General features: G+C 41.6%; 1 protein-coding gene across 1 annotated transcript; it reads right to left on the bottom strand.

Moving 5' to 3' along the window:
* Nucleotides 1–484: 484 nt before the first annotated feature.
* dolpp1 (dolichyldiphosphatase 1) lies at nt 485–10,149 on the bottom strand. The gene is made up of 8 exons (XM_076283666.1): nt 10,063–10,149; nt 8,315–8,415; nt 8,110–8,194; nt 7,641–7,740; nt 6,658–6,756; nt 6,430–6,558; nt 4,033–4,122; nt 485–1,929 (listed from the first exon to the last, which is right to left on the bottom strand). The coding sequence occupies exons 1-8, from the start codon at nt 10,136–10,138 to the stop codon at nt 1,893–1,895; spliced, it is 717 nt and encodes a 238-aa protein (XP_076139781.1). The 5' UTR covers nt 10,139–10,149; the 3' UTR covers nt 485–1,892.
* Nucleotides 10,150–10,493: the final 344 nt, after the last annotated feature.

Consider the following 10,493-nt stretch of genomic DNA (forward strand, 5'->3'; position numbering starts at 1 on the left):
TGTGGTTTGGCTTGTCATTTTGAAAAAAAAAAAAAAACATTACTAGGCTAATCATTGCAACAACAAAAAAGTATGCCCTATAAATAATATGTGGTCCCCTGTGATTAAAATGTTCACACAAAACCCTGATCAAAAGGTGTGTGTGTGATGTTCTATTTGTGATGTCATGGTCTGACATCATGACTGGCAAGCAGAATGAACATCACAAGATCCTTAGATGTTGTGTGATGGAAATTAGATGGAGGAAGAGAATTCTCAAAGCATTACCACAGAGAGCATTTTAGGGTTTAGCTTATGCGTCATCTCTACATTTGTAAGTGGTGACATTAACTGAATTGCTGTTTGACACCTTAAAGCAGCGAGATTTGTCCTAAATGCTTATAAGAATGTTCATGATTATCAACACTTATAGCCAAAGAACAGGTTCTCATGGATCCATGACTCCAAACTATGATTGAACTCTCCAAACAAACACATTTCTCCATTCTGTTCATGTTTTGCTTTTATTTAGCTTGATATGAATGACACAGAGAAATGAATAGTCTTAAGAACTACACACTGCCAAACTCCCTTTACACAGCCTGTTTCCCAGACTCCATCTCTGGGTTACATAGGCTTCACAGCAAAAACACATGCTGCGGTTCACCTGAGGTTTGGGTATATTTTCATTAGTTTTTCTTACTTTTCCTCATTGTTATTTTCAACTGATGTTTACGTCTTGTTACCAGTAACACTGGTGCACTTAACTTATTGGTTGACCTCAAGCAATATACTTTAAATAAAAAGCTAAAACATCAAAAAAAAAATGATTCCCATCTGTATTTTCTAAAAAAAAAAGAAGAAATAAAATGCCGTTAAACATAATCCAACTGTGTATTCCTGATGCATTTGTGTGTTACCAGCAATATGGAATGTCAGAATATTAAACTGTTAGAAGCCCTAGGGGAAAGTAAGATAGACAAAAAATAAAATCAAAAGGGAAAAAGTGAATCTCCTCACACAAGAAGACAGGCAGTGTATGGGAGAGTATCCACGTCCTAGGTCTTGCCAGTGAAAACAATAGACCTAGATTCTTAAGGACTGCTTTGAGGATAGACTATTCCATCCCCAACAGCAGATCTGTCAGTGTACTTATGGTGATGAGTCAACCTATCATACGTTCAGGACAGCTAAGCAAAGCCTGCTTGTCCATGACACAGGAGGATATTAAAAGACAGAGGCATATCTCTGTAAACCTTTGTTGTTGTCGTTGTTAATTCATTCAACTTTTTTCACTATCATACTTGTAATTTCTGTTCATGTTACATTATTATGTTACTAAACCTTCTATACAATAAGAAAGAAAACCAAACTATCTTTTCAAAATCTTCAACCCCACAAGAAGCCTTACCCACAAAAGAAATACCCCCCACCCTGTACACAGTTCTCTTAAAAAAAAAAAAGTCATGCTGTTATAACACCTGTCCATTCCAAACACACACCCTCCCAAACAAACAAAATACATAGCCCTCAACCCTTACATACTTACTAGTGTGGTTCTGACACAACTGCACTAATGGTTAAAATATATATTAAATCAATTTCTCATTAAATAGTTTTTGCGTCTTGCACTGTTGGCATGCATCAGGAGGGGTAGGGAAGGACAGGGATGGGGCAAGACACTGCCTGCTGGCATGACGACAGCACTCAGAACAGACAACAGGTCCCGGCAATGTCTTTGGTCCACCTGAGACCACCTGGCCCCCTTCTGTGTCTCAAAGAGAACCGTCCTGAATAATATACTCCAGTGTGGTTTTGTTTGTGTACTTGTTGTGTTTGCTTAGTGTGTGTGTGTGTGTGTGTGTGTGTGTGTGTGTGTGTTCTCCTTAATTCATCAAACGGAATGCAGCAAATCACTGAACTTTAGTCCCAAGTTTTCGTTGTCTGTTTCTGTAAAGAGAATGATAAAACATAATTGCAAAACCACACATACATGAGCATTGAATAACTCCTGAAATAGGCTGCATTATATCTGACGACTACATGAAATGTAATAACAGTGCATACGGAAAGTATTCACAGCGCTTCACTTTTTCCACATTTTGTTATGTTACAGCCCTTGTCCAAAATGGATTCTATTAATTTTCCGCTCAAAATTCTACACACAATACCCCATAATAAAATGTTTCTTTGTCAATTTATTAGAAATATAGAACGAAAATAAAATATGTACATAAGTAATCACAGCCTTTGCTCAATACTTTGTTGTGGCATCTTTGGCAGCATTTACAGCTTCAAGTCTTTTGGAATATGAAGCCACAAGCTTGGCACACCCTTCTTTGGCCAGTTTCGCCCATTCCTCTTTACAGAGCCTCTCGAGCTCCATCAGGTTGGATGAGGAGCATCGTTGCACAGCTATTTTCAGATCCCTCCAGAGATGTTCAATGGGATTCAAGTCTGGGCTCTGGCTGAGCCACTCAAGGACATTCACAGAGTTGTCCTGAAGCCACTCCTTCAATATCTTGGCTGTGTGCTTAGGGTCGTTGTCCTGTTGAAAGATGAACTGTCGCCCCAGTCTGAGGTCAAGAGTGCTCTGGAGCAGGTTTTCTTCCAGGATGCCTCTGTACATTGCTGCATTCATCTTTCCCTCAATCCTGACTAGTCTCCGAGTTCCTGCAGCTGAAAAAACATCCCCACAGCATGATGCTGCCACCCCCATGCTTCACTGTAGGGATGGTAATGGCCAGGTGATGAGCGGTGCCTGGTGTCCTCCAAACATAACGCTTGGCATTCACACCAAAGAGTCTTGTCTCATCAGGTGATGAGCGGTGCCTGGTGTCCTCCAAACATAACGCTTGGCATTCACACCAGAGTGTCTTGTCTCATCAGACCAGAACATTTGGTTTCTCATGGTCTGAGAGTCTTTCAGGTGCCTTTTGGCAAACTCCAGATGGGCTGCCATGTGCCTTTTACCAAGGAGTGGCTTCTGCCTGGCCACTCTACCATACAGGCCTGATTGGTGGAATGTAGATGTGTTGAAATTAATCAAATGAAATAATCAATGCATCGCGATGCAGACATGGACAACGCTGCATCAATGTAGTGGCCAACCGTAATCGATTATAACGCAATGAACCGCGGCATAAACATTCAAATGAAAAGCAACACTCTCAGTAGCCTCATTATCTCCGGGTCTCATTTACCTGACATCATTAGTCACGATTTGCATGTACGTGCCAGAGCAACATGGCTGAAGGTGGTTGCTATACAGTATCTTACTGCATTCCATCAAGTCAAATATCCTATATGGCATTAATAGAAAAATGTATTTGATGAATAAAACTGAGTCGAATCGCTGACATGATAATCGTAATCGAATCGGGAGATCAGTGACAATTCACACCTCTAGTGGAGTGCTGCAGCGATGGTGGTCCTTCTGGAAGGTTCTCCTCTCTCCACAGAGGAACCCTGGAGCTCTGTCAGAGGGACCATCGGGTTATTGGTCACCTCCCTAACTAGCTTAAATAGCTTTGTAAAACCCCTTGGTGGTTCCAAACTTATTCCATTTACAGATGATTGAGGCCACTGTGCTCATTGGAACCGTTAAAGCAGTTAAAGGTCTACAGACAATTCAGGTGTGTGCCTTTCCAAATCATGTCTAATCAACTGAATTTACCACAGGTGGACTCCAATTAAGCTGTAGAAACATCCCAAGGATGATCAATGGAAACAGAATGCACCTGAGCTCAATTTTGACCTTGATCACAAAAGCTGTGAATTCTTATGTACAAGTGATTTATTTGTTTTTTATTTTTAATAAATTTGCACAAATCTCAAACAAACGTTTTTTAAGTTGTCATTATGGGGTTTTGTGTAGAATTATGAGGGGGAAAAAAAAGAAGATTCTATTCTATTTTAATCCATATTGGAATAAGGCTGTAACATAACAAAACGTGGAAAAAGTGAAGCGCTGTGAATACTTTATGTATGCACTGTATGTGTATGTAAATAATAATAAAAAAAAAATACATTAATTTGCGCGTCTATTCTCACCTGGCTTCAGAGCGGGTGACTGTGTACTCGAACCACAGAATATTCGGAATAAGACTGGTGTCCCTCACCAGGAAAAATTCTGAGATGGGCCTATGAGAAGATCATAAGTGTAAGATTAGCGCCAAACACAAACACACATTTAAGTTTAATTTCACTGTTAGTTACGCCCCCGGCTGGAAGTCGTAAGTCAATTAACCTTTTCCTGACCCACTCTCAATTACAATTGAGAAGGTCTGCGTGCTAATCAGGCTAGGGGAAGAAGTTCCTACAAGCACAGAGTAGACTTGTAGAAGGCTGAAACTATCTGTAAATCTGCATATGTAAAATGCATACAAACACATCAAAGACCATGTAAATCAAAATGAAACCAAGACTTGTTTGACCTTGTACAGGTTTGAAAAATATTCCTGAAAACATATGAAAAAAGTGGTACTAAATTGTGGAGTTAGACCATTCAACAGAACAGAAAACAATTAGTACGATTCACTGTTTTATTGTACAATGCTTTTTTCTTTAAGGGGTATTGAATATTGATGATGCAATGAGTTCCCTTAATTAGCCTATTTCACAAGATGTCGCAATCACGTTCACCAACTTTCGCTGAAATTTCAACAATATCGCTACTTTCCGACTGTCGACCAGATTTAAGTTTTTCTAAATTTCTTTGTGAAGGTAGCAGAGGATTAGGAACAGGAAGACGCTTAACCCAGTCAAGGTATCAATAGGCGTGTTCGTCTTCATGCAGATCTGTGCAGATCTGACCTGATGTGATGCATGCTGGGTTGAACACAATGGAGAGCTCCATTGTGTTCAACCCAGCATGCATCACATCAAGTCAGATCTGCACAGATTTGCATGAAGACGAACAAGCCTAATATGTAGCCTGACGAGCCAGATCCACATCAAGATGTAGGGTCTGGGAACTCACCATTGGTAGTGCTCAATCCAAGGGGTGGGATAAACGGTTGTCTTTCAAATTCCCTCTGCATGCAATAGGATAGCGCTACAATCCATGAGTCCCATGCGTATTCCTACCAGCGGAGCTAGTTGATCAAACTTTTGCCAACTTAAAAAAAAGCTTAACCCGAGTCACGATTTAAAGACCGCTGTTGGCCAGCATCAGCATCCATCTTCTTTGTTTTCAACAACCCAGGTATCCAGGTTCTAAACATACAGCTTGACCAACAGCAAAGATCCAGGCTTATTGGTATGGCAGTCAGTACTCAACTGTAGTGACAGCCTTCAGTCACATCCAGCATGCATCATGTTCAGCCAGATCTGCCCAGTGCTGCATGAAAGTTGAATGAGTCTATTAACCTCAGTTCAACAAAGCCGTTAATCTGGAAACTATAAAACGGGCTAACTCCTCCTATTAACTGGGAATTTACACCAGAGTTTTAAAAGTATTTTTCAGTCGACCAGAATTCCATTAGAATCAGTGTATCATTTTACAACGGCCTTTATATTGATAGGACAGTAGAGAGCGACAGGAAGCGAGTGGGAGAGAGATAGGGTGGGATCGAGACATGACCGCAGGTTGCCGGGCCGCATGGGCACCGAGACCCAAGTGTGGTACGGTGCTGCCGCTTAGCTCCCCATGGGCACCGAGACCCAAGTGTGGTACGGTGCTGCCGCTTAGCTCCCCATGAGCACCGAGACCCAAGTGTGGTACAGTGCTGCCGCTTGCGCCACAGCTCCCCCAAAGAAAGCGGATTTTAAGCTGCACTTCTACTTTTATAGCGTATGCGAAGCGCACATTTGCTTGTCTTGCTTGCCGTGTAAATTCCCAGTAAAGCATATGGACACAGACATGAGTGTGCGGTCACATGTCATGCACACCACTCTAATGCTAGGTTCACATTACCAGGCCAAATCCGATTTATTCACTTGATGTGACGCATACCTGATGTTGTCCAAACAGTGTGAACAGGGCAAGTGACATGAAATCTGACTTTTTCCATTCTGATTTGGCCCACTTCCATATGTCATCTAAATGTGATGTTTTAGAGGTCTGATGTTCTGCCATTTTTCTGATGTGCGCTACAACATCACTCGTTGGAAATGGAAGAGAGCTACGAAGGTAGTCAATCAGTCAACTTAGCTACGTCCTGTCCGTGTCTTAGTTTGTTGTTGTTTTACAACATGTGGGTCAGGACTGTCACCAGTCTATCCATCACCCTGAAAATCTACAAAATGGTGATGGATTTTAATGGGGTGGTGGGGGGCTATCTTCTATTAAGTGTGGCACTAGGAATTACACTCACAACTACATAAGTAAGTGTCCATGGAAGTGGTGGAGGTTATTTTTGGCAAAATCAGGTAAGTAGTATCACTTTGTTTTGTGGCCAAATCTGCATCTACAGCTGATGTATATTTTAAGTGGAATGTGATGGTTACCAAGCAGCAATCCTGGGGAAGAGGGGAGTCAGCAGCTCCTGGGTGATGAAAAACCAGACCACGGCCATCACACTCCCTGCGACGCCCCCGTAAACCACTTGCCTTCCGGAATGGTACAACAAGTAGACCCTAAACACATTGCACACACACACACACAATACATAATTTCAACACAACCCCAAGTGACAAAAAACCATAGACATATACAGCTGACACACTCTTTCTTACCTGCTGTAACACACAGCCAAGGCTATGCTCAGTAAGATGATAGACAAGACGTGTCTCCATAGCAACTCCACACATCTAGCATTGTTGGTTTGATGCATTCTAAAAATGAATTAAAAAGTAAAAGTTTCAGTTTTTCCAAATAATTCATTAAATCCAAAGAAAGTTAGGCCACATCAAAAAAGAAAGTGATCCATCATTTAAAAAAAATTTTTTTTTTTTAACTTTTATCTATTGATACTGTTTTGGCTGCTACATTATTTCTGATTCAACTTAACAACCCCCCCCCCCCCCCCAATGCTGCTTTAAGACCACAGTCTACAGATATTGTAATTACTATATTCTGAGCAGGATAAAGCTTAATGTCACTGTGCTAACGGCTCCCACACACAGCTGCGTTCCGTCAATGCATGCCAGTGGGTGTTCAAGTCATTTGCATAGCTACTGTCGGGAAGTAAAACCGTAATGTGATTGGTTGGTGCCGTCCGTAGATTGGCTTGATTGGCCGGTGCCGTCTGTCGGTGCAGCAACAGCTGAACTCCTCAACGCGAGCGGCGGGAGAAACGCGACGCAACGGACCCACAATTCAGTTCGGCAACGGATCACGTGAGTCCATGTAAAGTGAATGGGATGCGTCTCCAGCAACGCGATGCACGCAGCTGTGTGTGTGGGAGCCGTAACTCTTGATTCATGAGTTCATAAAACAATGGCGCTATGTTTAGTGTTCTCCAGTGACATCCCCAGTCACCAGTTGTTAATCTAACAAAGTACATTTAGGATGTGGTGGATTAGCAATGGCTACATAAGCACAATACTGTCACATCAACATTCTCTAAGGTATTTGTCAAATGGTTTGCTGAATGCCACAAAGAATTCAGGATGTGTGGAAGTCTGTCTGTCTGTCTGTCCATCCGTATGTGGGCCCACCCTGTCCAGTCAGAACAGTAACAAACAAGTAAGCTTTTGCCAAAAGAACTTGTACTCACCTTAAATAAAGAAAAAGAAAAAAGTAAACAACAAAAAACCAGATGAACTGCGCATGACTGGATGGCATGCCATACTCTGTGTTTAGGGTTGCATGGGCACCTGAGGAGGAGAATAGAGACAGAAAAAAAAACACCTTTTCAATGTATTCATTGACACATTTTCACCAAGATATGTACATTACTAGTCAATAGTTTGGGGTCCCTTAGAAATTTCCATTGTTCTCCATTATAGACAGAACACCAGCTGAGATCAGTTGCATTGTTTTTTTAATCAGGGCAGCAGTTTTCAGATTACATTATGTGCTTACATGTGCTGATTTAAAAAACATTGCAACTGATCTCAGCTGGTATTCTGTCTATAATGGAGTGGAATGGAAATTTTTAAGTGACCCCAAACTTTTGACCGGTAGTGTAACTTGAATACATATGAACTGATTCCATCTGTAGGCGAGCGGGCAAAGCATCTCACCCCCACAAGGGCGTGGCTCCTGCAGAATGTGTTTCAGTAGCCAGTTAAGCCCCTCATTTAGTATCAATCCCCCAAAGAAGGAGATCTATAGAGACATTGGACATGTATTATTGAAAGCACAAACATTCAGTCAAGGGCTGAAATTAGACTTTATAGGTCACAATATATGTGTAGTTTACAAACCAACAGAGCCAAAATAACTTACTGTATGTAGTTCTCGCTTGAAGACTATGAGTGTCACAAAGCCCACCAGGATAGCAATGGGGAGCAGGCTAATGTACGCCAACACCTGTCCTGTCAGATCACCTGTAAAACAAGAGAGCTGGCAGGTGGGCCTAATGTTCCACTAGTTGTTTTAGGACAGTATGTTGTTAGAAACATTAGGCAGTTATCTCCAGCGGCATACCCTGTCACCAGATGTTAATCTAACAAAGTATATTTAGGATGTGGTGGATTAGCCATGGCTAAAAGTTAGCAAATGTCATTAGCAGCAAACCCACTGTTGATCCAGGAAGACAAGGCTAAACTCAAGCTTACAGGTATGAAACTGGCAGGTTTTGTTGACACCTTTACAAAAATGAGCAAGGGACAAATAATCGATCCCTCCTCGTGCTACCTCGCAAGCCTTGTCGTGCGTGTTAACCTGTTGTCGTGCGTGTTAACCTGACTACATGTCTTTTATGCATTAACTTTCATACAATGGTGCTGATTCTGAAACCAATGTCTGAACACTACAGTTGCAGAGAGGAGTTCCACTGACTGCAACGCGGTATCTACAACCTGCTTGCTCTGCCAGTTGTTAGCCAGCCCAGTAGCCACCAAAAACTTCCCAGACTAGGCACTGACTTTAATCAAGATGCGCGGCCAAGACTAGGATTAATGTAATGGATTTACCAATGAGGCAACTTTAACCTGTGAATGTTTTTGTGATATTATACGTTATTGTGATCAACATTTCTCATAGTTTGTAATAAGCATTGTATGTCTAAACATGCATGTCCTACTGGTATCGTGCCATTTTAGAAGACATATTCAGAAGAGATAAGAATAAGAACACCGAGATGGAGATAGAAGCTTTAACATGTCGAAAATTTTGCATTTTTGGTTCGTTAGCTGGTTAGCAGCTATCACTTCACAGTGGTTTCCCGTACTATTGTAACACATTGCGCATGTGCTAAGCACAGAAATTGGCAGCTGACGTTACATTCGCTATGTTAAAGCGTACGAATGATGAATCGATACGTCTACGCGTAACACAGCGAGGGCAAAGATCAGTATGTTTTGAAAAGCAGTAAGTTGTACGAAACTTAAATGCTATTTCACTGGACGGACATTAGCTTGTGTACACACACACACTTGTAAAACATTTAACATGAATGTATCTGATCTGCTCAACACCAGTGAGACAAACTCAATCCAGGAGTTGTGCATTTAAACCATGCATCTTTGGGGTTTCTTTTTGGAGCCAATAGTCAAATTATTTCTTTAAATAAATAAGCAACCACTCAGGGAGAGAATTAAGACTTATTTGCACTTTAGAATCAAATGATTGAAAATGCCATCACCTAGATGTAACATCCACAATACCTTCAGCGCTCTGCGTAGTGTTAAATGGGAGATGTAGAAACAATGAGAGCACCATGACTGTTGACAAACAACGAATTAAGCTGATTAATGGTAAACATGGTCGATCACGACTTAGTATACACTGACATGTTCGACCTGTATTTGTGCTGCAATCCTCTTAAAGTAGACGTGGGGATGATATCCCGAACAAGCCCATTCCCTGTGGACCGATGCATGCACTGTTCCCTATTTCTCACTATTTGGCAACTAGCAGTGGTCGGGTCCATTCAACCGAAAAGCGAAGCGCGTCGTGGTTACAGAAAACAATGCATTGCACAACGATGTAACTGGATCCAAATACCAGTGAAATACATGAAATTGACTTACCAGCAGGATACTCAACATGAGTTAACGATATTGGCCGCCATCGAGGCGGTGCCGAGCACTGTTCTTCGGCCGCCATCTTACCCGGACACCGGGTAGCGGGATTGACGAATGAGAATGTCACGCTGAAGAACCTGCAGCCAATCACAACACACAGGCGCGGTTATGCTTTTCAATCATTCAGCATGCAGAATCGGTATGAAAAAAGTAACGCATGCAGAAGATCAGACATCCAATAAGATACGTGTTGGGGAGAGGCACTGTCCAGTTTACTGTCCCATGCATGAGTAATGTACTGCTAAACATTATTATTTAAACGAATAAAGATCGTTCAGTCTAAAAATGTCCACATTATTTTTTTTATTAATTTAACAATAGGCTACAATTGAACAATGACCCTTATCTGAAAAAACATAGCTGAAATCCTTGACCTC

This window comes from Alosa pseudoharengus, unplaced genomic scaffold (assembly GCF_046254945.1).
Source record: "Alosa pseudoharengus isolate Yale_2024_CS ecotype anadromous, Long Island Sound unplaced genomic scaffold, YU_APseudo_1.1 YU_APseudo_1.1_scf_14, whole genome shotgun sequence".
NCBI classification, from domain to species: Eukaryota; Metazoa; Chordata; class Actinopteri; order Clupeiformes; family Clupeidae; genus Alosa; species Alosa pseudoharengus.

Coding starts and splice junctions, on each gene's coding strand:
- dolpp1 (XM_076283666.1), bottom strand. CDS start 10,138: ATGGCGGCCGAAGAACAGTGCTCGGCACCGCCTCGATGGCGGCCAATA. Junction 8,416..10,062: donor TCATGTTGAGTATCCTGCTG/GTAAGTCAATTT, acceptor CTTGTTTTACAG/GTGATCTGACAGGACAGGTG. Junction 1,930..4,032: donor GTCACCCGCTCTGAAGCCAG/GTGAGAATAGAC, acceptor TTCTCTTTACAG/AAACAGACAACGAAAACTTG.